This window comes from Bos taurus, chromosome X, assembly GCF_002263795.3.
Source record: "Bos taurus isolate L1 Dominette 01449 registration number 42190680 breed Hereford chromosome X, ARS-UCD2.0, whole genome shotgun sequence".
Classification (NCBI taxonomy): domain Eukaryota; kingdom Metazoa; phylum Chordata; class Mammalia; order Artiodactyla; family Bovidae; genus Bos; species Bos taurus.
The window spans coordinates 121,440,824-121,467,077 of record NC_037357.1 but is presented as its reverse complement, the minus strand read 5'-3'; the positions used below and the strand labels follow the sequence as shown (position 1 = coordinate 121,467,077).

The 26,254-nt window shown below is 38.4% G+C and overlaps 1 protein-coding gene across 2 annotated transcripts in view; it reads left to right on the top strand.

Annotated features, from left to right (window-relative positions):
- The window catches only part of MBTPS2 (membrane bound transcription factor peptidase, site 2), a 44,036-nt gene that overhangs the window by 3,095 nt on the left and 14,687 nt on the right, over positions 1-26,254 (top strand). The window contains exons 2-7 of one of the 2 annotated variants that reach the window (NM_001075981.1): positions 145-293; positions 2,256-2,460; positions 12,816-12,919; positions 14,872-14,999; positions 23,675-23,793; positions 24,700-24,880. In NM_001075981.1, coding sequence (NP_001069449.1) covers positions 145-293; positions 2,256-2,460; positions 12,816-12,919; positions 14,872-14,999; positions 23,675-23,793; positions 24,700-24,880 — 886 coding nt within the window. Of the gene's footprint in view, positions 1-144; positions 294-2,255; positions 2,461-12,815; positions 12,920-14,871; positions 15,000-18,126; positions 20,547-23,674; positions 23,794-24,699; positions 24,881-26,254 lie in introns of those variants that run through there. The other variant, XM_010822145.4, reaches the window with a different exon arrangement.

Below are 26,254 nucleotides of genomic sequence, written 5' to 3'. Positions count from 1 at the left end.
TAAATGTAAAGCTTTAAAAGTTATAAACATTTGATTAGTTGCTATCTTGCTTTCCTGTAGAAAACACTGCTTTTTCAAAATTTTCTTAAACATTATAAATTGTTCTTCAAATTGAGTGATGTGGAACTTTTCTTTCTCTCTCAGTCATCTGTATATTTTAAGCATTCTTATGAAGACTGGCTGGAAAACAACGGATTGAGCATCTCCCCTTTTCACATAAGATGGCAGACTGCTGTTTTCAATCGTGCCTTTTATAGTTGGGGACGGCGGAAAGCAAGGATGCTTTACCAGTGGTATTCTTCATTTTCTCTTTTTTGGTTTGGATTAGTAATTGTGATCCTGAGAAATACGTGTTAAATGAACTGTTTCCATTGTTTTCAGTTTACTGAGTTTAAAATGTTGACCATGTAAAAACTTTCTGGCTTTATATAAATGTATGGGATTGCATCATCGTGCTTTGCACACATTCACAGTCAAGATTCTGTCTTGATCTGGGTGGTGGACACATGGGCGTATGTACATACATAAGAATTCAGTGAGCAGTACGCTTCAGACTTACACATTTTACCATGGAAGTTATACATCAGTGGAAAAGCAAAACGCACGTGGAGCATTTTCCACCAGGAAAACAATCTTAGAAAATTCTCTCCATCATCACACATAGAAACAAGGGGTGTGGGAGTAGTAGGGCTTCCAAAAGTCTGCAGGCTTTCCTCTGTACTTCGTATACATATGTGTGTATGTATTTACGTACATATGTATGTAAATACCATCCAGAGGAAGGATATTTAAAATATTTATCCTCCTATAAAGCATATGCACAAACCAACGCCAGCCAGATCGCAGCAGCAGGGTCCTGGACTCCCTGGCTATGCTAGGCCTATCCCTTTAATTTAAAATATTTTAAAAATCATAGTTTATAGTGTTTATGGTTAGGGGATTTATAATGCTCTCCAGGACACCCTAGAGACTGACAGTTTCTGTAGCTGAAGAATTTTTAGTATGAGAGTAGAGGGCCTTTGTCTAAATTCCTTTTTGTTAAAAATTTAGCTCCAGCTGGAGTAGAGCTAAATATCAATAATGAGGTCATCAAAAAGCAGAAAATGCAAGAGCAAATCAAAGCAGACAAAACATAAATAATAAAGAGCAGAAATCAGTGAAATAGGAAGTATACAGTAGAGAAAATCAGCAAAGCCAAAAGCTGATTCTTTGAAAAGATTAGTAAAATTGATAAACCCGTACCATGACTGATCAACAAAAAAAGAAAACAACTAAAAATCAGAATTGGAGGAAGAAATATTACTATAGATTCTGAGACTCATTTATTTATTTTGACTGTTCTACATAACTTGTGGAATTTTATTAATAGTTCCTCAAGCAGAGATTGAACCCAGGCCCTTAGCAATGACAGCATGGAGTGAGACTCATTTTGAAAGATGAAGCTATTGTGAACAGTGCTATACATATAAATTTGACAATTTAAATGAAATGGACAAGTTCCTTGAAAAAACACAGCTTATCAAAAAGTTAGAAAATGTAATCGATTATTCCCAACTATAGAAGAATGACTTGTAATTATTAACAGTAGAAGAAACTGTTCTTAAGTTTTACCACATTACTATTTAAGCCCATGACAAAATTCAACTAAAATAAAATCCAAACAGTAGAATCAGTAGATGAAAAAGAATGGATTTCTGTAATGTCAAAGAGCTTTCATAACTATGTGAGAATAAGATAAAAACAATGCTATGTAAATGAGAAAAACAATATGAATGGAAACCAACATTTTATTGGGAACAACATTCAGCCTCTTCAGTTACGTGCCATGCTGTGCCTGCTCAGTCGCGTCCCCAACTCTTCGTGACCCCATGGACTGTAGGCCATAAGGCTTCTCTGTCCATGGGGATTCTCCAGACAAGAACACCGGAGTGGGTTGCCATGCCTTCTCTACGGGATCTTCCTGACCCAGGGACTGACTCCACGTCTTCTGTATGACAGGTGGAATTTTTACCACTGAGCCACCAGGGAAGCCCCCTTCAGTTATGAGAGAATTGTAAATTAGAACTGCTTAAAGAGCCAAGTACCTGTGCTTCAGTCAAGTATCTGAAGTTCAGGTAGGAAAAAGAAGCAAGAGTTATTGACGTTTTTAGACATTGTTTTGAAGCTATGAAATGTGGCTGGTTAACATATTTTTTAGTCCGTGGATTGTGAGGGATCGTACATTTATGTATTTTTTTTTTTTTTCCTCTTGACAGGTTCAATTTTGGAATGGTGTTTGGCGTAATTGCCATGTTCAGCTCTTTTTTTCTTCTGGGGAAAACGCTGATACAGACTTTAGGCCAAATGATGGCTGACTCTTCTTATTCCTCCTCCTCCTCCTCCTCTTCCCATTCTTCCTCTTCTTCCTCCTCTTCCTCCTCCTCTTCCTCACTTTACAATGAACAGGTGCTCCAAGTTGTGGTAAGTGCCTTATTACTGCTCTAAGTAGCTTTGTTGAAACATAGATATAATATATTTCTTCTGGATAGCATAATTCCTATCCATAATATAAATGTGAAAATATAGCAAAAGTCTTACAATCTCTCAAATTAGTTGCTTAAACAAAATCGTTAGTAAGAATATAGCAAAGAATTGTTGCAATGTGTAGTAGTAGGAGGAAGAGTAGGAATAGTAATAATAGAACAAATGAACTGCCAGCAAGACTGTGAACAATTACACAAGTGTTAGATTTAATTCATGTTTTTTTTCAGTGCAGATTTGTTTTTTTAAATTGAAATATAGTTGCCATACAATACTATATAAGTTATAGATGTGCAATACAGTGATTCACAATTTTTAAAAGTTGTAATCCATTTATGCTGCTGCTGCTAAGTCGCTTCAGTCATGTCCGACTCTGTGCGACCCCATAGACGGCAGCCCACCAGGCTCCCCCGTCCCTGGGATTCTCCAGGCAGGACCACTGGAGTTGGTTGCCATTTCCTTCTCCATTTATAGTTATTATAAAATATCAACTGTATTCCCTATGTTGTAAATTATATCCTTGTAGCTTATTTTATACCTAGTTAGTAATTCATGTTGTCTTCTTGAAGTGTTGAATAATTTTGAGTGTTGAATAAGTGTTGTTACTGTCAAGGAATAAGCATACTGATTTAAAGTCTCTTTAATGTAGAAATAAATTGCATCTTAATCCTATGCGAAGTGTTACCCTTTATTCTTCATGGCTTTCAGACTGTAAGCAATAATATCCTTTTAATTAAAGGTAAAAGACCTTTTAAATGATCACTGTGATTTCTTGATGTGAAGAATGATATGCTGAGTTGTACTTCTTTGACTGTAAGCTACTTATTATAATTCCCACTTTAAAGAACATGTGTAGACCTATACCCTATCAATTCATGTTTCCAGAGTTTGAAAGGGTCCTTTACTACCAAATACCTTTTATTTAAAATTTGTTTCATTAACAGTTTCCATTTCCATGAATCATGGATGTTACATTTTTAATGAAGCAGAATGTTAGTGACTTTTAAAAATTGAAGTATAGTTGATTTACAATTGTGTTAGTTTCAGGTGTACAGCATAGTGATTCAGTATTTTATTCTTATAGCAATCTAGGAATAAGTATTGTTGTTATCCCTCATTCACAGATGAGAAAACCGAGGCACAGAGCTGTTAAGTCACTTGCCTGTGGTCACAACTAGTAAATGATGGGTCCATCACTCACCCACCACTGACTTTAAGAAAGACCAATAATTTCTCAAGGAACTATAAAGTAACTTTGACTTGTATCTAAGAGATATATGGTGGAAGGTATAAGGTATAGGAGCTAAGATGGGATATAAAAGCAGGGTCTGGTTTATGAAGGGCCATTCTAAGAAGTTTTGATTTTATCTGTATATAACAAGTCTATGCAAAATGGACTGGAGTAAGGTTTCACTGAAGATGAGGGGGCCATTTGAGAGGGCATTTGGAATAATTCATGTCAGAAGTTATAAAGATCTAAACTAAATTAATGATAAGAAGAATAAAGGGCTGGATTCAAGGGATCTTCTGAAGTGGAGTTCTCAGACCTCAGTGATTAAGTGAATGTGAGGCTGCAGGGAGAAGAAGGAGTTGAGGATGACTCTCAGGTTACATGATTGGTTATTGTTTGCCAAGGAAGAGGATAGTAGAGAAAGAAGCAAGCTTAGAGGAAATACCATCACTGGCCTGTGACTTCTAGAATTAGAATAGGAAAAGGTTTTTTGGGTTTTTTTCCTTTGGCTTTTTAGTTTTATTTTAGTTTAACGAGTTTTTTTTTTTGGGGGGGGGTGTTTGTTTGTTTTAAAAGATATTTATTCAGCATCATAATCAGACTACTACACTTGGCAATCAGTAGCACGGGCCAGACCCCCAGGGATGGAGGAGCCTGATGGGCTGCCGTCTATGGGGTCGCACAGAGTCGGACACGACTGAAGTGACTTAGCAGCAGCAGCAGCATGGGTACAAAAAAACTATGTGAAAACTCTGTGTTGAAATACTTTACACTTCCCACAGATTAGAAACTAAAATAGTTTGTGTGATTAGTCACAAATACATTCCTCGAGGGTTTTTTTTGCCCATACATATGAGCATTGTCTGAAACATGTCTTCTTCGAATCAGCAGGGCGCTGCCACCACTGTGCTTGACTAAGTTTACAAATCTGTTGTAACTTGTAGCTTCCTGGTCACTTCTCTGGCTCTCCTCTCCTGCTAAGCTTTGTTTCCTGGCAGTAATTAAAACCTCCCACTGTCATAGCTACTGCTGCTGCCAGAACCACCATAGCCACCTTGGTTTCATGGTTTGGCAAATTATTGGCCTCTACCACCATCGGGGCCAGAACTTCTGCCTCCAAAGTTTCCTCCTTTCGTGGGTCCAAACTTTGAAGATTGATTGCTGTAATTGCCAGAATCATCATAGCTTCCGCCACCTCCAAATTGCTTCCATCATTACCAAATCCATTATAGCCATTCTCACAGCCACCATATCTACCACCACCATGGCTGCCACTGAAGCCACCTCAACCACTGACATTTCCTCCACGACCAAAGTTGACATTCCCACCAAAACCACCTCCATGACTACCACTAAAGTTTCCAGAACCACTTCCACCTCTTTGGCTGGATGAAGCACTAACCATCTCTTGCTTAGATACGGTTTTCCTTATTTCACAGTTGTGGCCATACACAGTGTGCTATTTCTGAATGAGTCTTGTCTATGGAGTCATTGTCATCAAAGATTACAGAAGGCATTCTTTTTGCTGTTGCCTCAGTCACTTTTTTCCCCGCATACTGTTCAAAATAACATGTTAGGCACTGTTTTCATTATCTTCTTTAATGCCACCAACAAAAATCTTTTTCACAGTTAAGTGGACACCAGGTCTTTGAGAATCTTCTCTTGAGACAGCCCTCTTTGGTTCCACAGCTCTTCCATCTACCTTGTGTGGTCTTCCATTCATAATCAAATTCACCTCCTCCACTGTGGTGTATATGACAAACCCAAAGCCTCTGGAGTGCTTGGTGTTTGGATCCCTCCTTACCACACAGTCTGAGTGTACCCCAAAGCTCAGAATGGCTCCTCAGACTCACATTGGTTGTTTCAAAGCTCAGACCTCTGATGAAGAGCTTCCACAGGCTTTCTGGGCTCTTTGATAAACTCCAACTTAAACTTGACTGTAGTGGAGGAGACTTCAGTGATGCTTACGTGGCGTCATCCACAGGCAAAAAGAAGCTAACAGGCTTTTTAAATTAGTTTTTTATTTGATGAATTTTACATATTACAATTTGTACATTTAAGGTATACAGCATGTTACTTTCATACATTTATTTATTGTAATATTGCCATTGGAGCAATATCTATTAGATTATATTATTATAGTATAGTATTATTGATTTTAGTCTTTATACTGTGCTTTAGATCTCCGTGGCTTATTTGCTACTCATTACAACTTTGTACCCTTAAACACTCATTCTTATCAGCACCCCCTATCTTCTGGTAACCACCATTTTACGCTATTTTTTTTTTTTAACAGATTGGACTTTTTTAGATTCCATATGTAAGTGATACCATTTAGTACTTGTTTTTCTCTGACTTATCTCACTTAGCATCATGTGGTCAAGGTCTATCCATGTTGTTGCAAATGGCAGGATAGCTTCCTTTCTCATACGTGAATAATATTCTATTATGTATGTATATTGCTACATTGTTTTCATCCATTCATCTATTGGTGGTCATTTGGGTCATTTCCATAATCTTTGCTATTGTGATAAACATCAGTTCAGTTCAGTCGCTTGGTTGCGGCCCCATGGACTGCAGCACGCCAGGCTTCCCTGTCCATCACCAACTCCTGGACTTTACTCAAACTCATGTCCATTGAGTCTGTGATGCCATCCAACCATCTCATCCTCTGTCGTCCCCTTCTCCTCCCGCCTTCAGTCTTTCACACCATCAGGGTCTTTTCAAATGAGTCAGTTCTTCACATCAGGTGGCCAGAGTGATAAAGTGATAAACATAGATATGCATATACCTCATCAAAATATTTTCATTTCCTTTGGGTGTATACCCAGAAGTAGAATTGATTGATCATATGTTAGATCTATTTTAACTTTTTGAGGAACCTCCATATTGTTTTCCATAGTGGTTGGACTAATTTATATTTCCACCAACAGTGCATTAGGATTCCTTTTTCACCACATCCTTGCCAACACATGTGTTGTCTCTTCTTTCTTTTTTTTTTTAATTTATTTGGCTGTGCTAGTTCTTACCTGAGGCATATAGGATCTTAGTTTCTGCTTTCGGGATCTAGTTTCCTGATCAGGCATCAAACCCAGAACCCCTGCACTGGGAGCACCAGGGAAATCCCTCTTCTCTGCTTGATGATAGCCATTCTAACAGGTGTGAGGTGTTATCCCACTGTGGTTTTGATTGGCATGTCCCTGATGAGTAGTAATGTTGAACATTTTTTCACGTGTCTTTTGGCCATTTTGAGGTCTTCTTTGGAACTAGTACTTCTGCTCATTTTTAAATCAGATTGTTGGGAAGGGGTTGTTTGTTATGAAGTTTTGTTAGTTGTTTATATCTTTTGGATATTAACCCCTTATCCAGTACATGGTTTGCAGAAATATTCTCACATTCTGTAGGCTGCCATTGATTGTTTCTTTCACTATGCAGGAGCTTTTGAGTTTAACGTAATCTCATTTGTTGATTTTTACTTTTATTGTTTGTGCTTTTGGTGTCATGTCCAAAAAAGTCATTACCTGAATAGCAAAGTGATATTTAGAGAAGAAATTATTTATTTTGTTTTCTTTTCCGCTTATTCATAGAGCTCACAAAATATTGACTCTCTTAGGAGAGCCATGCATTGGAGCCATTAAGAAGTCCACTACCCTCTGTGTATCTACCTGGCATGTTTTTGTTTAGGTTTGTTATATCTCCTGACTTTGATATGAGTGCTTGTAGCTCAAAGAACTAACTTTCTGTTTATTCTGTAATTATCTATGGCCTCATTCAGTATTAATTCCCAAAAACCTGACACTCTGTGTTATTGAGAGGTCAGTATTCTGGTACATCTAATGCCCTGTGTGATCATGGCTGAGACAGATGGACAGTCAAGTACCATTGCCAGCAAATAAGACCTACCATCTGTTGATATATTCACATACTCAAATCCTTACCTTATTTCATTATTAAACCCATTGATGTAAAAAGGAAAAGGAATCAATATCCTATTGGATCAAGCCTACTGATTTATTTGAAATAAAGGTAAGATAACCTGAATAATTTATGATATAGAGGAAATGTATTAGAATCTTAAGTATTTTAGAGAGGTATCAGAAATAAGGAAACTATAGGTCTGAATAGACAGATACCTGGCAACATGGGAAAGGAACAGATATGTAGAAAAAGGTACACTGATGTTGGCCTTGGAGTACACAATGAAACAGGGCAAGGGCTAATAAAGTTTTGCCAAGAGAACGCACTGGTCATAGCAAACACCCTCTTCGAACAACACAAGAGAAGACTCTACACATGGACATCACCAAATGGTCAATACTGAAATCAGATTGATTATATTCTTTGCAGCCAAAGATGGAGAAGCTCTATACAGTCAGAAAAACAAGACTAGGAGCTGACTGTGGCTCAGATCATGAACTCTTTATTGCCAAATTCAGACTTAAGTTGAAGAAAGTAGGGAAAACCACTAGACCATTCAGGTATGACCTAAATCAAATCCCTTACGATTATACAGTGGAAGTGACAAACAGATTCAAGGGATTAGATCTGATAGACAGAGTGCCCGAAGAACTATGGATGGAGGTTCATGACATTGCACAGGAGGCAGTGATCAAAACCATCCCCAAGAAAAAGAAATGCAAAAAGGCAAAATGGTTGTCTGAGGAGGCTTTACAAATAGCTGAGAAAAGAAGAGAAGTGAAAGGCAAAGAAAAAAAGGAAAGATATACTCATTTGAATGCAGAATTCCAAAGAACAGCAAAGAGAGATAAGAAAGCCTTCCTCAGTGATCAGTGCAAAGAAATAGAGGAAAACAATAGAATGGGAAAGACTAGTGATCGCTTCAAGAAACTTAGAGATACCAAGAGAATTTTTCACGCAAAAATGGGCACAATCAAGGACAGAAATGGTATAGACCGAACAGAAGCAGAAGATATTAAGAAGAGTTGGCAAGAATACACAGAAGAACTATTCAAAAAAGATCTTCATGACCCAGATAATCACGATAGTGTGATCACTCACCTAGAGCCAGACTGGAATGCAGAATCAAGTGGACCTTAGGAACCATCACTATGAACAAAGCTAGTGGAGGTGATGGAATTCTAGCTGAGCTATTTCACATCCTAAAAGATGATGCTGTGAAAGTGCTGCACTCAATATGCCAGCAAATTTGGGAAACTCAGCAGTGGCCACAGGACTGGAAAAGGTCAGTTTTCATTCCAATCCCAAAGAAAGGCAATGCCAAAGAATGCTCAAACTACCGCACAATTGCACTCATCTCACACACTAGCAAAGTAATGCTCAAAATTCTCCAATCCAGACTTCAACAGTATGTTAACTGAGGACTTCCAGGTATTCAAGCTGGATTTAGAAAAGGGAGAGGAACCAGAGGTCAAATTGCCAACATCCGTTTGCTAGATAATAGAAAAAGCAAGAGAGTTCCAGATAAACGTCTACTTCTGCTTCATTGACTATGCCAAAGCCTTTACTGTGTGGATCCCAACAAACTGGAAAATTCTTAAAGAGATGGAAATATAAGACCAACTGACCTGCCTCCTGAGAAATATGTATGCAGGTCAAGAAGCAACAGTTAGAACTAGACATGGAACAACAGACTGGTTCCAAATTGGGAAAGGAGTACGTCAGGGCTGTATATTGTCACCCTGCTTATTTAACTTATATGCAGAGTACATCATGAGACATGCCAAGTTGGATGAAGCACAAGCTGGAATCAAGATTGCCAGGAAAAATATCAATAACCTCAGATATGCAGATGACACCACCCTTATGGCGGAAAGCGAAGAACTAAAGAGCCTCTTGATGAAAGTGAAAGAAGAGAGTGAAAAACTGGCTTAAAACTCAACATTCAGAAAACTAAGATCATGGCACCCGGTTCCATCGCTTCATGGCAAGTAGATGGGGAAACAATGGAAACAGTGAGAATCTTTCTTTGGGCTTCAAAATAACTGCAGATGGTGACTGCAGCCATGAAAGTAAAAGACACTTGCTCCTTGGAAGAAAAGTTTTGACCAACCTAGACAGCATATTAAAAAACAGAGACGTTACTTTGCCAACAAAGGTCAGTCTAGTCAAAGCTATAGTTTTTCCAGTCGTCATGTATGGATGTGAGAGTTGGACTATAAAGAAAGATGAGCACTGAAGAATGGATGCTTTTGAACTGTGGTGTTGGAGAAGACTCTTGAGAGTCCCTTGGACAGCAAGGAGATCATACCAGTCCATTCTAAAGGAAATCAGTCCTGAATATTCATTGGAAGGACTGATGCTGAAGCTGAAACTCCAATACTTTGGCCACCTGATGCAAAGAACTGACTCATGTGAAAAGACTGATGCTGGGAAAGATTGAAGACGGGAAGAGAAGGGGATGACAGAGGATGAGATGGTTGGATGGCATCAAAGACTCAATGGACATGAGTTTGAATAAACTCCAGGAGTTGGTGACGAACAGGGAGGCCTGGGGTGCCACAGTCCATGGGGTCACAAAAACGACTGAGCGACTGAACTGAAGTGATGTTCTTGGAAAGAGTTGCTTAATAGGGTCTGAGTAGAGAGAACTTCAGATAATGAGCATCATAAAAATGTACATATCCTCTGACCATTTACTTCTACCTCTGGGGCTCTAGGTTAAGGAAATACTTCCAAATTATAGAAAATGTCGTATTTATCAAGCTTTTTATCCTAACCTTTATGAAGAATTGGAAACAACCACAATACATAATTGAGGATTGCTTAAATTATGGGATTGTCATTCAGGGTAATTTTATGAGTACATTAAAAATGATGACTATGAAAGCTAGTTTCTTAACTAGAGAAAGGACTCTTAGAATCAATGAATTTAGAAAGCAGTCCAAGCAGCATGGTTTGAATCTCTTCTTCAGTTACTAAAAAAGGCTTCAAAGTGAAATCCCTTTGTTAAACACAAAAAGAAACTGTAACTGAATTAAAATTAAACTGTGAAATTAAAAAAGACCTTGAAAGGAGAAAAATCAGGTTTCTGTTTATAGGAACACAGAATGAGAAAGACATGCATAAAATTAATGGCAAAACCATATATTTGATCACATAAAAATTTTTGTGTATAAAAAACTGAAAGCAAAATAAAAAGACAAAAAACTTGGGACTACATCTGTGGCAGGAATCACAGAAAACAGATGATTGATATTTTAAGTGATCTTACAGTCAATAAGAAAACACAATACTCTAAGGAGAAAAAAAAATGGACAAGTCAGGAGATCTCACAAAAGATATCCCAGGGGTCAAAAAGTCGGAGAATGGGTGTTCAACTTAATAAGCATCAAAGAAATAGAAATCAAACAATGGGATGCTTTTTATTCCTCTGAAATTGCAGATTTGAATAAAATGAGTTTGCCCAAGGTTATGGAAGGGTCTGCTTTTGGAGAGCAGTTTGATCTGTGTCAAAATTTTTAAAGTATAATTGATTTTATTACCTCTCTGTTAGGCATGATATAAACGGTAGACAAGGATTATCTCTTGCAATCCTCAGAATCACCCTTTCAGGTAAATAACATGGTTATTTCCATATTAATGATGTAGAAAATGAAGTGTTGGAGGAATAATCCAAACTTCTTCAAGGTTCCTTATATAGTATAATGGAGCCAGAACATCAGACACACCTGATGTTGTCACCAGAGTGTGAACCAACCATGCTTGCCTAACAGTTTATCCCCTAGATATTTATGTATCTAAGACTGAATATGTTTATCACAGTATTTTGTAAGAGCAGAAACCTTTCAAAACAATTGAAATGCCCAACAGTCTACTCCATGGAATACAATGCCGGTATTAAAAATCATATTGAACCAGAAAATATTCATGGGAAAATGTTTGTAATACATTTATGAAAGGGGCAGATTTCAAAACCATGTTTATAATAAAAATATAGTTTTTAAATACGGAGAAGCTCTTTTGCTGATGGAGAAGCCAACAAAAACAAGACCAGGAACTGACTGTGGCTCAGATCATTTTCTCAGTCAGCGCCAAAGAATTGATGCTTTTGAACTGTGGTGTTGGAGAAGACTCTTGAGAGTCCCTTGGACAGCAAGATCAAACCAGTCCATCCTAAAGGAAATCAGTCCTGAATATTCATTGGAAGGACTGATGCTGAAGCTGAAACTCCAATACTTTGGCCATCTGATGTGAAGAACTGACTCACTGGAAAAGACTCTGATGCTGGGAAAGATTGAAGGCGGGAAGAGAAGGGGACGACAAAGGATGAGATTGTTGGATGGCATCACCGACTCAGTGGACATGAGTTTGGGTAAACTTTGGGAGTTGGTGACAGACAGGGAAGCCTGGCATGCCGTAGTCCATGGGGTCGCAAGGACTCAGACACGACTGAGTGACTGAACTGAACTGAACTGATGTTCCATATGGCTTTCTTTTTGCATTAAACTTCAATTTTTATATATTTATGTGTCATTTTGATAGTGCTTTTATCACCAGTGTACTAGACAAACTGATGAAATAGAAAAAATGAAAGGCATGGTGCTCCTACACCAATAAGGCACTTTTATTATGCTGCCTTTAATGATCAACTCTCATTTAACTTGATAGTGGTAAAATGAAACTGACTGAAAAGGGGGTGGAGACTTCCTGTATCACTCACATAAGTACTTGAAACCTTGCAATAACACTTTGGCAGAAGGACTGGGAATTGTAACAAGAATTCCCACATCGGGCTTCCAGCCCTTAAGAATGAATCGGCTGCTGACTCCTTCACTGTCCCTCTGACTTTCCTGGCACTTTGCCAGGTTCCCTAATTCTTTCCCATGGTAAAGAGTTTGGGAAGCTAATATTTCAGTTTTTTAATCTGGTGTTTCCTATTCTCTTTAGATTGATGTGCTTAGTTAAAAAAAAAAAAACTGGTGTTTTTATTTTTATTGTGATGGAAATGGAGAAGTGGACCATCAGTGTTTATATTACTTTTAGCTTACAGAACATTGGATTTGGAAGTTTAGATGTTAGTACAGAGTGAACATCCAGGTCTCTTGGTGCCCAAATGTGTATTTGTCATTGTTTCTATGAACAGGTTCCTGGCATTAATTTACCCGTCAACCAACTGACCTATTTCTTCGCTGCAGTCCTCATTAGCGGTGTTGTACATGAAATTGGACATGGAATAGCAGCTATTAGGTAATGATATTTCCCTCTTTCTCTATATATATACGGGATGCAAAAAAAGCATTTCATTTAGAAGGACTTATTACTAAAATCTGGGACTTCCCAGGTGGTGCTAATGGCAAAGAACCCACCTGCCAATGCAGGAGAAATAAGAGACACGGGTTTGATCCCTGGGTTGGGAAGATCCTCTGGAGTAGGGAAAGGCAACCCACTCCAGTATTCTTGCCTGGAGAATTCCATGGACAGAGGAGCCTGACGTACTACAGTCCATGGGATCGCAGAGTCGGGCACGACTGAAGCAACTTACCACTCACACATTACTAAAATCTGCTACATTTGATACTTTTTCTTTCTGTGACTACTGCCCAGTGCATATCCACCATTATTACTTTAAGCTACCTTCTCTTTTGTAGACATTAATATATTGATGAATATGCTTAGTTAATTGTGCACATCTATAATCTGGGACTTTCTGTCCTTTGTCCTTTGCCAGCATGGTTATATCCTCATAGTGCATCACTATTTTCATCCAATCCCGAAACCTAATCTTTATATTCATCATTGGATCAGAATGATAACCACTGCAGTCAAATCCCATCCACCTGCCTTCTTAGTACTTACTTTGGCTCATCATCTGAAATACTTTCCTGCTTCTACTCATGGCCTCTGCTGCCTACAGCAAGAACACTGAAAGCTCTGGGTTTGTTAACAAATATCATAGCCTGTCTAGAAAACCAAGTGGGAAAAGATAAGGGAGGATGAGACCTGGGACTTGCTTCAAGTATCATGCCCTGTTCTTGTCTTGACTCTCCAAGTGTATCATTGTAATTATACCTGAGCATTTTAAAGTCTCCTAAATGTGTGAAATCGTGATAGGGGAGAGAGTGAGTCACAACTCCCCTTTATTCCTGATAATGAACACACATACTGATGGGAATGTGTTTCATCCTTTGGGTGTGTGGACCACATAAAAAGTTTTAAAGGAGAAGATTTAATCATTTCTTATTACTTTCCAGTTGCTTATGAAAAGAGTCTGTTGACTCTCATCTTGACAGAGAGTCTTGACCCTCATCTTGACAGAGCATATACTGTTACACAGGTGTGCCATGTAGTGGTTTAAATGGGCGGCTAGTTTTTTTTCTCTCTTTCATCTTTGTTTCCTCTTCTTTAGCTCTGTAGCTTTTAGGGTTTTACATAGAAAAGCATTGTTATTAACAGTTTAATAATTCATAATATGTTTATGAAATAGTATGGGTAATTTTTTATAAAATCCCAGTTGCTGAGAAAAAGTGAATTTTACAGTCATCTTAGATATTTAATGCTAGGTGACAGCACAAAATATTTAGATGATACTTTTTGTCAGAGTAGCTGAGTGGTCTTTTGAGGCTTTTAAATGTAATTCCATTTTTAGAGAATGAGTTGATAAAAAAACAGTTATCTTGAGGACAATCTGAGCATTATGTATTTTAAAATGTACTTAACATTAATTCAGCAATAATACATTTAGATAAAATGCCATCCTTATAATAGCTAAGACAAATATAAATATTTAAATTATTTATTAATACTTGAATTCTATTTTCTACCATCTCCTTCCCTGAAAATAATTCAGAGTAAACCATAAAAATGTTTTTTTTTTTTTAGTTTCTCACAGAAATATTATTGCTTTGTATTTGTGACTAATTTTAAGTTATTTGCTCAGCATATTGGTTTCTAAAAACTTTGAAGTTATAAGCTATTTCAGAATGCCCTGTTTTACAAAACATAATTTCACTGATAACTAAATCTGTATGCTATTATAAAATTATGATATACATGTATATCATATATAATTCTTTGTCCAGAGAGACTTGTATTTTAAACAAGAATTTGAATTACATTGGGGAGTTTTATGATTACATGCATTATTAATTTGAAAAATGTGATACTAGTAGTAAATTCCTTTTTCTTATGTGATTTCTTAGGGAACAAGTTCGATTTAATGGCTTTGGGATTTTTCTCTTCATTATTTATCCTGGAGCATTTGTTGATCTGTTCACCACTCATTTGCAACTTATATCACCAGTCCAACAGCTAAGGATATTTTGTGCAGGTAAAAGATTTAAATTTCTTTATATATCTGTGTGATTAGTGGTTTTATGGAAAGTACTCACATCACAAATGTGGTTGATAAACTCAGATTATAAGACTTTAAGTTCAAAGTAGTAGAGCAAAATAATTTACATTGCAGTTTTTTACCCCATTTTTTAACATGAGTTATTTTTAAAAGATTAAAAGTAAAATGAGCAGAACATACCATGAAAATATGGATAAAGCATTGAAGTAGACATGTTCAGTTCAGTCGCTCAGTCGTGTCCCTGTCCATCACCAACTCCTGGAGTCCACCGAAACCCATGTCCATTGAGTCTGTGATGCCATCCAACCATTTCATCCGAAGCAGACATGGGAGGTCACTAAATAATCATAAGGAATATAATCCATGATGAAAATGTAATCATGCGTCTTACTGAATAAACAAATCATCAAAACAAAAATAGAAAAAAGTACCAGGAAAAAACACAAACGTAATAAAGGAGGCTTGTCTCTCAACAAATGGCAGTTATGTACGAAAAAGTCTTTATTGTTGAAGCTCTGATTACTAAGATAAAAGTCAATAGTTATGTCAAACCCTATACCATGACAGTTTATTTTCAAGTTCCCAGGAAACTAATAAAAATTGGCCAGTTAAATTCAAAATCATAATTGCAGTATTTTTTTAAATGGTAATGAAGTAATGTGTAAAGTTTTGCTAAAATGAAAAGTCACTACCTTAGGCAGTTATTATGAAATAAGAAATGAAAGTATATCAGTTAAGCAGTCAACTAAAGAAATGAGAAAAGAACTATGAAATAGGTAAGAATTGATGTAATTAGTATAGATAGATAGATACAGTCAGTTAGTCGTGTCCAACTCTTTGCGATCCCATGGACTGTAGCCTGCCAGGCTCCTCTGTCCGTGGAATTCTCCAGGCAAGAATACTGCATCAGTTCAGTTCAGTCACTCAATTGTGTCCAATTCTTTGCGACCCCGTGGACTGCAGCACGCCAGGCTTTCCTGCCCATCACCAACTCCCAGAGCCTGCTCAAACTCATGTCCATCAAGTCAGTGATGCCATCCAACCATCTCATCCTCTGTCGTCCCCTTCTCCTCCTGCCTTCAGTCTTTCCCAGTATCAGGGTCTTTTCCAATGAGTCAGTCTTCGCATGAGGTGGCCAAAGTATTGGAGTTTCAGCTTCAGCATTAGTCCTTCCAATGAATATTCAGGACTGATTTTCTTTAGGATGAACTGGTTTAATCTCCTTGCAATCCAAGGAGCAAGCGTCTTTTAATTTCATGGCTGCAGTCACCATCTTCGATGATTTTGGAGCCCAGGAAAATAAAGTCTGTCACTGTTTGAATTGTTTCCCCATCTTTTTGCCATGAAGTGATGGGACCAAGGGATTCTCAGGAGTCTTCTCCAACACCACAGTTCAAAAGCATCAATTCTTCCGCGCTCAACTTTATAGTCCAACTCTCACATCCATACATGACTACCGGAAAAACCATAGCTTTGACCAGATGGACCTTTATCTGCTAAGAATACTGCAGTGGGTAGCCATTCCCTTCTCCTGGGGATCTTCCCAACCCAGGGATTAAACCCCGGTCTCCTGCATTGCAGGCAGATTCTTTACCATCTGAGCCACTAGGGAAGCCCCATAATCAGTATGAAAATACACAAAAAGTGTAATAAATTAGAAAAAAAAAACTTTTAAATTCAAGAGTTCTTGGAAGAACAAAAGATTAAGCAATGGAGAAAACATTTATAGACAGAATTAGCAGTCAGATTGGGGAATGACAACTGATACAGAGAAATTTTAAACAATTATAAAAGTGTTCTTTCTTCATCTGCAAAAAATTTTCACAAACCTGGATAATTATTTTTTAAATAGCCTAAATTAACCCCAGCAGAAATAGAAAAAAAAATTATAAATAGGATGATTACCACAGAAGAAATTAAGGAAGTTGAAGAATGGTCCTGAAAGTTCAATATGTAGAATTATTTCAAATCTTGAAGAAAAGATTTTTCTTTTCAATTCCAATTTAGCATAAACTTTCCAGATTACATATAGAAGGAAGCCAAGAATTTTTTTAAAGTTGGTGTACTAACACTGCTGTATCCTGTAAAGCACACAAAAAAATTCTATAGACAGTTGGTGCATGTAAACAACACAAAGATGGCTTAACATTAGGAAATGTTATATGTGAATGTGGTAAACACTGATTACCCTTAAGGGAAAAATATAACCTCAGCAGATATTGAAATGGGTATTTAATAAAATTCAATATCCATTAATGCTTAAAAAACAAAAATCTTTAGAAAAAGTGGAAATAGTTGGATATTTACTAATGGTATAAAACTTAAAAGCATTTCTATTAAAGCACTGGCCCCTAACCTTTTGGGAACCTGGGACCAGTTTTGTGGAAGACAAAAACCAGGGGTTGAGGGGTGGATATGGTTCAAATGGTAATGCAAGTGATGGACCAGTGCTAGTCTATGGCCCAGCACCTTGTATTAAAGGAAAAGACAGGCATTCCCACTATCACTGATATTGTTAAACGGTCTATAAATGTGGGTCGGTGCAATTAAAAATTTTTTTAGTGCAATTAAATTTAAAAAAAGCATAAATATTAGAAAAGGATAGGTCTTCTCCTCCCTCCCCCCTATCCCCGCCATACTCATACAGGTGGTGGAGTAGAAGGGGAGGGACAATGAAAATCAATGAAAATGAAACAAAAAATTATGCAGAGCCTGGTTGCTATACTCAAAAGAAACACTTGCTTAGCACGCTAAGCAGCGCGGGTACGGGGGTGGGGGAGATGGCGCATGTGCGAGCGTACAACTGTGGGCACGTACTGGACTGTGGGCACGTACAACTGTGGGGCGCCTCAGCTTAGAAGCGCATGTGCAAGGTGCCCCAAAGCGCATGCGCAAGGTTCCCCAAAGCGCATGCGCGCTGCCAACCCAGGAGCACTTGCGCCTCGTCCGCGTCGTGCTCTGCAACCGCGCGCACTTTCTTGCAAAGCACGAGGTTTTCTCCTTTCGGCTTTTTTTTCCGCGGCCTTTTGGTCACCAGTCCGCTGATTAGTAGCCTCTGAAGAGCCCTCAGCCATGGACTCCCACGAGTCATTCTATGTCACAGAGGACCTGGAGTTGTATCCAGAGATCGTGGGGCTGCAGCAGGTGCAGCTGGCGCCCGTCTCTGAGGAGAGCCTCTACGAGGAGACCGTCTGTGAGGAGACCGTCTGTAAGGAGACCGTCTGTGAGGAGACCGTCTATGAGGAGACCGTCTGTGAGGAGACCGTCTATGAGGAGACCGTCTGTGAGGAGACCGTCTATGAGGAGACCGTCTGTGAGGAGACCGTCTCTGTGGAGACCATGGGGACGGAGGCAATCATGGAATACAAGGATGTCACCGGCAATTGGTTCCATGGTGGCCACCACTATCCACCTCTGATTGCGCTGCAGCCTCTTTTTACAAGCAGTCCAGCCCAAGGGGACCGTGACCAAGAAATGGTCGTGGTGCAGACGCGGGAGGAGGTTGTGACCTGCTGCCAAACCGAAAGCCTTCAGGCCAGTGACCAGACTTTCATCCCAGGCCTCGACGACAGCTACTTTGAGCAGACCTTGTCTCCTCTGTCAGGCTCCACGTCTTCCTCAGCCTGCAACTTCAGCAGGAAGCCCAGCGGCCACGGCCAGAAACCCGACGGTAAGAAGGGTTACCCGGGCAGTGAGGCGACGGTGGGAAGCAGCTCCAAGGGAGGCCCTAAGAAGTGGGAGCAGAAGCAGGTCGAGATCCAAACCCTAGAGGGTCAGTTCTCTGTCACCATGTGGTCCGCAACCAATAAGAAAGACCCTGAGGCTGGACAGACTGAGAACTCAGTTCCTGATTATTCAGAGTACTTGACGGGTAAAAAACTGCCTCCTGAGGGAATTCCTGGTATTGATCTCTCAGATCCCAAACAACTGGCCGAATTTGCTAAAATGAAACCTAAAAATACTAAAGATGATGTGCCGAGAACAGTAGCTTGCCCTCACACAGGCTGCTTGAAGATGTTCAGGGATAGAGCTGCTTTGAAAAAACATATGCACACCCATGGTCCCAGAGTTCATGTCTGTGCAGAATGTGGCAAAGCTTTTGTTGAAGGCTCAAAATTGAAACGTCATCAACTGGTGCATACCGGAGAGAAGCCATTTCAGTGCACCTTTGAAGGCTGCGGAAAACGCTTTTCCCTAGATTTCAACCTGCGCACCCACGTGCGAATCCATACCGGAGATAGGCCCTACGTGTGCCCTTTCAGTTGCTGTAATAGAAGGTTTTCTCAGTCAACTAACCTGAAATCTCATATCTTAACACATACTAAGAATAAAAATAGGAAGTAAAAAGAAGGGAAGACTCTTCTCAGGCTCGGAAAGTGTCTTCCAGTTGTGTAATTGAAAATGAATATGCCTCTCTTTCGTAGACTGTTTCTAGAAAAGAATTTTGTGACTGACTCCAGTATATCTAAGGGTTAAGTTTTGATAGATTTAGTAAAAATAAAATTAAAAGGTTAAAAAAAAAGGACAAAAAAAGAAAAGAAAAAAAAGTAATTCTTCATATAACATTGTTAAGAAGTTCTGTCTTGTTCTGTAGTTTTGTCTTGTTCTGTAATACCACTTGAAAAATAGGATTTTGTAATGCTTGCTCGTGGATCTCACATCAAAAGACTGTTCTTTAAAAAAAGAAAAGACTGTTCTTTATCCAACTGTGATAAAAATGGGACTTTTCACATTACTTTAAAATGAAGTTTTGCCTATTGTTTGAATTTTTGAAGTTCTGTATTTTCTAAATGTTCATGTTTATATTTTTTAAGAATATGTTTAGTACTAAAAAAAAAGAATATGCTTAGTAGTTCTGTGTATAGTTTTTCTGGAAGTAGATAACTTTGCTTGCAGGTTTTCTTTAAATGAGTGAACTGCTGCTGCTGCTAAGTCGCTTCAGTCGTGTCCGACTCTGTGCGACCCCATAGACGGCAGCCCACCAGGCTCCCCCGTCCCTGGGATTCTCCAGGCAAGAAAGTGGGTTGCCATATCCTTCTCCAGTGCATGAAAGTGAAAGGTGAAAGCGAAGTCGCTCGGTGGTGTCTGACTCTTCGCCACCCCATGGACTGCAGCCTACCAGGCTCCTCCATCCATGGGATTTTCCAGGCAAGAGTACTGGAGTGGGGTGCCATTGCCTTCTCTGAAAAAAACTTATATAGGTTTTGTTTGCTATCTTAATTTTGGTTGTATTCTTTGACATTAATGAATGTTACATAACAGTGTTTTAACTGCATTGAATTAGTAGTTTTGAATATTAGGTAAGTTGTAGTAGTCAGTTTAAACCTGTTTTAGTCTTTTTACTCCCCCCGCTCCCCAAATACTGCCAGGTACTGTTGTTTAGTCCTTTCTTTGCCTGTTCAGTTAGGGAATGGTGCTCAGCTGTGGAATACATTGTGTACGTAATGACTCTTACCATTTGGTGTGTAAATCCTTTATAATAGACAAAGCAAAAAATAAAAATACCTGTTCTAAAGAAAAAAACTTGTCTTTATAAGTATTGTAGCTAGAAAATAGAGAAAATGGGGAGGGTGCTAAGTGGCATCTGGTGGGTGGGTAGAGGCCAGGGTTGCTGCTAAACATTTTACAACGCACAGGTCAGTCCCCTACAACAAAGAATTATCTGGCCCAAAGTGCCAGTAGTGCCACTGTTGAGAAACCTGGCTCCAGAGAAAGCAAAAACGGTAACAAAAATTCATTTGGTGCACTGAAAAGCAAATCATTAATGAACAAGAGGTTGTTTAAACAAAGGAAATAAAGGTACCCACATTGCAACTTAGCCATCACTGGAAATCTGAAATCTAGCAGGGTGGTCTGGTACCAGCTGCATCCCTGAAAAGAGATAGGAGGCTCCCCAGAGGGTCAAAGAATCAGTGCTGCTATGTGCCCCTCTGAGTGTTGCTTGGATGAGAAGAGCCAGGGTTGTATGGTGGGGTCATCCTGATAAAGAAGAGGTAGGGTACAACATTTAGGGAGTTCTGTTGGACTGTACCATCGTGAGGAGAAAGCTGAATATAGCACATGGTAGTGGTGGCAAATCTAATCAGTGGGGATGGATTTTTGTGAAATTGTGGGACTAGCAACAGGGTGTGGGGTGGTGGGAGGGGTGGAATAGCTGTATTCCTAAATTAGTTTCACTAGGGTAAATTCCAGTGGGTCAAAGAATCAGAGGGTTTTGTTTGTTTGGTCTTAATTTTGTTTTTTAAGTGATCTATGAAAGCAATACAAAAGAACACAGATCTTCTACAATCTTGAACTGGGAATAAAGGAGCCATTTGACCACACCAAAATTTAAAATATATGCATAGGCAAAACTATAAACCTAGCCAAACAAACTGGAGGAAATGATCAAAATACCTCATATAGAAGACCAAATTCCTCAATGTATGTATTACAAATAATAATACATATCAATTCGTTTTTTTAAAAATTCAAAAAATGCAAACTGACAATGGATAAAAGTAAGCAATTCTCAAACAACAATATAACCATTTAATAACCATGAAAAATGTACAAACTCATTCATATTTAAAGAAATAGAAATCAAAACAAAGATTTTACTTTTCACCTGGCAGATAACAGTCTAAAATTATGATAGCATCCAGTGTTGTTTAGAGGGTGGGGAAACATGACAATTATAAGAATATAATGCAGACTTGGAGGTTAACTTTAATGCATATATTTTTGACCCAACAATTCCATTTTTGTATAATTGTCCATACCTTCAGAGATGTGATCTTAATCAGATGCATAACATCATGAGCAAAGTTGTTGCAACACTGTGTGAAAAAGTTAAGATAGCCTAAGTGATCATTAGTAGGGAACCTTATTAATAAGTCAATATGTTTTTTAAAAAATAGATTACTCTGTAGTGGATATAAGGAATAGGTTAGATATGAATGTGCAGATAAGGGAAAAGTCAAAAGTATATAAATGAAAAAGCAAAACACAGTTTCAGATAAATAGCTTGATACCATTGGTGTTTTTATTTTTTATTTATTTTCTTTTTTTTTTTTCATTGGTGTTTTTAAAACATCTCTGTGTATAAAACAGAAAGGATTGTTTACCCAATTATGTCTTGGGCTAGAGGAACATCTTGAAATGTACATGAAACATATATTATTAGCTAGAAATCTGGCTGCTGTAATACCTAAAAATAACAGTGACTTAAACACTCATAAAACATTAGAGATGTAAGTAGTTCAATGCTGCTAATGGTAATTCTATGATCTGGAGGACCGAAGCGCTTTCTATCTTAGCTTTACGATTTCCCGTGTGCAGCTTCTATGTCGTACACTCAAGTTTAGCTCCATTATAGCTACATTCCAGCCAGTAAGACAATTCCCATCACCTCTGCTCGCATCCTTTTGCTGAAGTACAGTCATATGGCCACAGTCCCCTTAGATCTGGGCGATATCTTTAAGTTACATTTCTATCATTACAGGACACTGGTGCTGTCAGCCTCCTAGGGATGTTTGGAATGTGTGGGGTGGGGGACGTTGTTTGGTTGTCTCGGTGACATATATATGATATATATCCTGTATTGTAAGGGGCAAGACCTGCACACCTAAGAATCACACTGCCCAGAGAGCTGATATTTCCTCCACCCTGCCCCATAAGAAAAACTGTACTAGAGAGCGAGGATTGGTATGGGAGGGGCTGTTACCCGGTGGTATGCTAGTGAATGTTTAGCATATAGCCCAAAGGAAAGGGTGGAAAGTGAAGTCGCTCAGTCGTGTCCGACTTTTGCAACCCCATGGACTGTAGCCTGTCAGGCTCCTCCGTCCATGGGACTTTCAAGGCAAGAGTGCTGGAGTGGATCGCCATTTCTTTCTCCAGGGGATCTTCCCGACCCAGGAATCGAACCAGGGTCTCTCGCACTGCGGGCAGACGCTTCACCGTCTGAGCCACCAGGGAAGCCCCGGAGGGAAGGGTGGAAACCTCTGATAAACCAGCATTTGCTCATGTCTGTAGTATAAATACTCCCACCATGGCCAATTCGAAGGCACCAAGTGGTGCCTCCTAGTGGAGGAATTGGTTAAAGAGGCCCCGTCAGCTGTGGCAAGCTGGTAGGAGCAGGCTCCAGCACAACACTCAATTCTCCGATCTCTATAGAGATGGTGGAGATAGTTTATAGTCTTGATGTAAGATACATACCCCAGTTCAGCAAGAATGTTTTTTACTGCATCATAACTTTTATTTGATAGCTCTAAAGTTCCTTTCAAAGATCACAAGTATGTTTAAATGAATACATAACATTTTCTGAAAAAAAGCTATGGTAAGTAGAAGATACTCTATTCAGTATATGCACATACACACCCCTTTACATAGGTAATAAATGTATATATATTGAGAGAGAATGTAGACTCTAACAGTGTTAAATCGTATTAGCATGTGGTCTTCCTAGTGTTGAATTAACATAGTCATTTTAGATTTCAGTATTTGAAATTAAAGAAGCTTATAACTGAACATGTCTTCTGTACTAATAAATTGATCTATCTGCCTCACAGCTGCTTCTGGTGACTTTCCTAATATATCAGAATGCCTAGGTGTAATGAAATACAACTACCCTGCCCCTGGTTGAACTTACTCTTTTTGTTCCCTCTTTTCAGGTATCTGGCATAATTTCATCCTTGCACTCCTGGGTATTTTAGCTCTTATTCTCCTTCCTGTAATTCTCTTGCCGTTTTACTACACTGGAGTTGGGGTGCTTATCACTGAAGTTGCTGAGGTAAATGATAAGTTGTCTGGGGTATTCCACCAGATTTTGTGAAGTAACACTTAGCATTTTATGTCAGGAACTTTTATTCAAATTCCTCTCATGCACAGAATGTTCAGTTTTTCCTAAAGAAATTACGGTAATCCTTTCGAAGAAATAGTTTTGTGAAACACACTGGCTCTTTTAAAATACTGAAAATTGTTTCTGTTCTGAGTTACAAGAATGATATCAAGATTTTCTACCTGTAATTTGTTGATAAAATGCATCATTTACCTTTACTGTTTGTTTCATAATTGTGCTTTTGAGTCAAATGTCTTTACTCCTAAAAAGTAAGAAAGATGAAACCTAAGCTAGCCAGCCAGAACATTTCATGGGGGTTTTAAGTTATTAATGTCTTCAACTCTGTCTTTCACTCCCTTAGACTACTATGATGGTATCAAGTCATCTCTTCACACTTTGGGAAGAGAAAAATTACGTTTGTGAGCAACTGACTCACATACTGATATACTCACTGTGCTGACAGTATTGTCTGCATATTTGGGACTGTTTAGATAAGGTCTTGTCTTATCATTTTCTCCCTTGGTGACATAGGAAAATGAAGGCATTCTGGCAACCACTTTCACAAAAAATTTTAATTAGCAGCTTGGGAAAAACTGTCATTTTAATCTTAACTGTTGGTGAGTGAGGTTTGTTTGTTTTTTCAGTTGCAAAAAATTCAAAATCTTAGTCAAGTACGAAAAGTATAATTGTTGGGTTTTATTTTGTTATTTTTCTAGGACTATGCATCATGGATTCAAAGCTGGATTGTTTTTGCATTATTCAAAACTTTCTACTTAATTCAGTGTCTTTATTATTTGCTCAGATTAATCATAGCTTGTCTTCACACATTTTCTGATTTGGTTCTGCCCTCTTACCAAGGACTCACCTGCAATTGGACCTAGAGGCCTTTTTGTGGGAGACCTTGTCACCCATCTACAGGATTGTCCTGTTACCAATGTACAAGACTGGAATGAATGTCTGGATACCATCACCTATGAGCCCCAAATTGGTTACTGTATAAGTGCATCAACTTTGCAGCAGTTAAGCTTCCCAGTTAGAGGTATGTATATTTTCTCAGTATGATATAATTTAGGACTGCAAGCAGTAGTCCTTGCCATTCATTAATTCTTAGATTATATGTGTAGATTTATTTTGTTCTAACTTCCTTAAAACAAATCAGTAAAGTAATAATAGGCCTAAACGAGTAAACATCCTTCTTGGTAAATTAGATAATAATATGTATGTTTTGTCTATTATATTTTGTTGTTGAACTTCTAACGAATTTCATCTTTGATTTTCAGAACTCTAGGATCTAATTCAGCATTTAGATAACACTTGTGTTTAGTCAGCATTCAAGCTCAAACATAACCAATTAACTAAATTTCAGTAATTAAATACCCTTGTGCTATGTGGATGGTGGCATGTCCAAAGCTATTTGGGATATGGTTTTTTCGTGTGGCAGGTGTCCAGAGAAAATCATCTTGATGTCCAAAAATACTTCCTGAAGTCAGATCTGTTGTTCTGTCTAATAGGCAACAGGGTGAAGCAAGTTTACTTTCAGAAGCTGCCAAATGTATTTTTAGCTCTTCCATCTCTGGAAAATCAGTCTCCCAACTCTTAATACAAAACCCTGGGGATCCAAATCATTGAAAGTGTTGGAAAGCACAAATTATACTCACATTTTTAAATCAAGAAATGCTTGAGTACTTTTACATATCTACTGGGGTTAAGAAATATGATTAATTATTTAAAATAATTTTATTAAAGTGCCATGTGCAAAGTGGCAAAGTAGTAAGAACTGGTTTAAATTTTTTTTCATATGTAATCTTCCATGTATAACCTATTATTTAAGATTAATTTTTATTTGTTTGGCACACTGGGTCTTAGTTGTGGCACACAATATCTTTAGTTGCTGCATGCAAACTCAGTTGGAGCATGTGGGATCTAGTTTCCCCACCAGAGATTGAACTCGGGACCCCTTCACTGGGAGCTTGGACTCTTAGCCACTGAAACACCAAGTCCCTCTACCCATTTTTAAGAGCTCTTTTTATTGCAAAAACTTTTCACACATAAATAAATGTTAAGAAAGTAGTATAGGGAATTCCCTGGAGGTCCAGTGGTTAGGACTCCATGCTTTCACTGCTGAGGATGTGGGTTCAATCCCTGTTGGGGAAACCAAGATCCTGCATGTCTTGCTGTAAGGGCAAAAAGAAAGAGGGAGAGTAATATAAATGAAACCTCATGCATCCTTCTCCCAGCTTCAGCAATTATCAACACTTTGCCAATTTTTTCATCCAGCCTGTCCACCTTTAAAGGAAATATTTGAAAGCACATTCCAGGTATCCTGTGATTTCATTCATAAACCTTAGCATATCTTTAATAGATGATGACCTTTTAGACATGACCACAGTACTATTATTACACCTAACAAAAT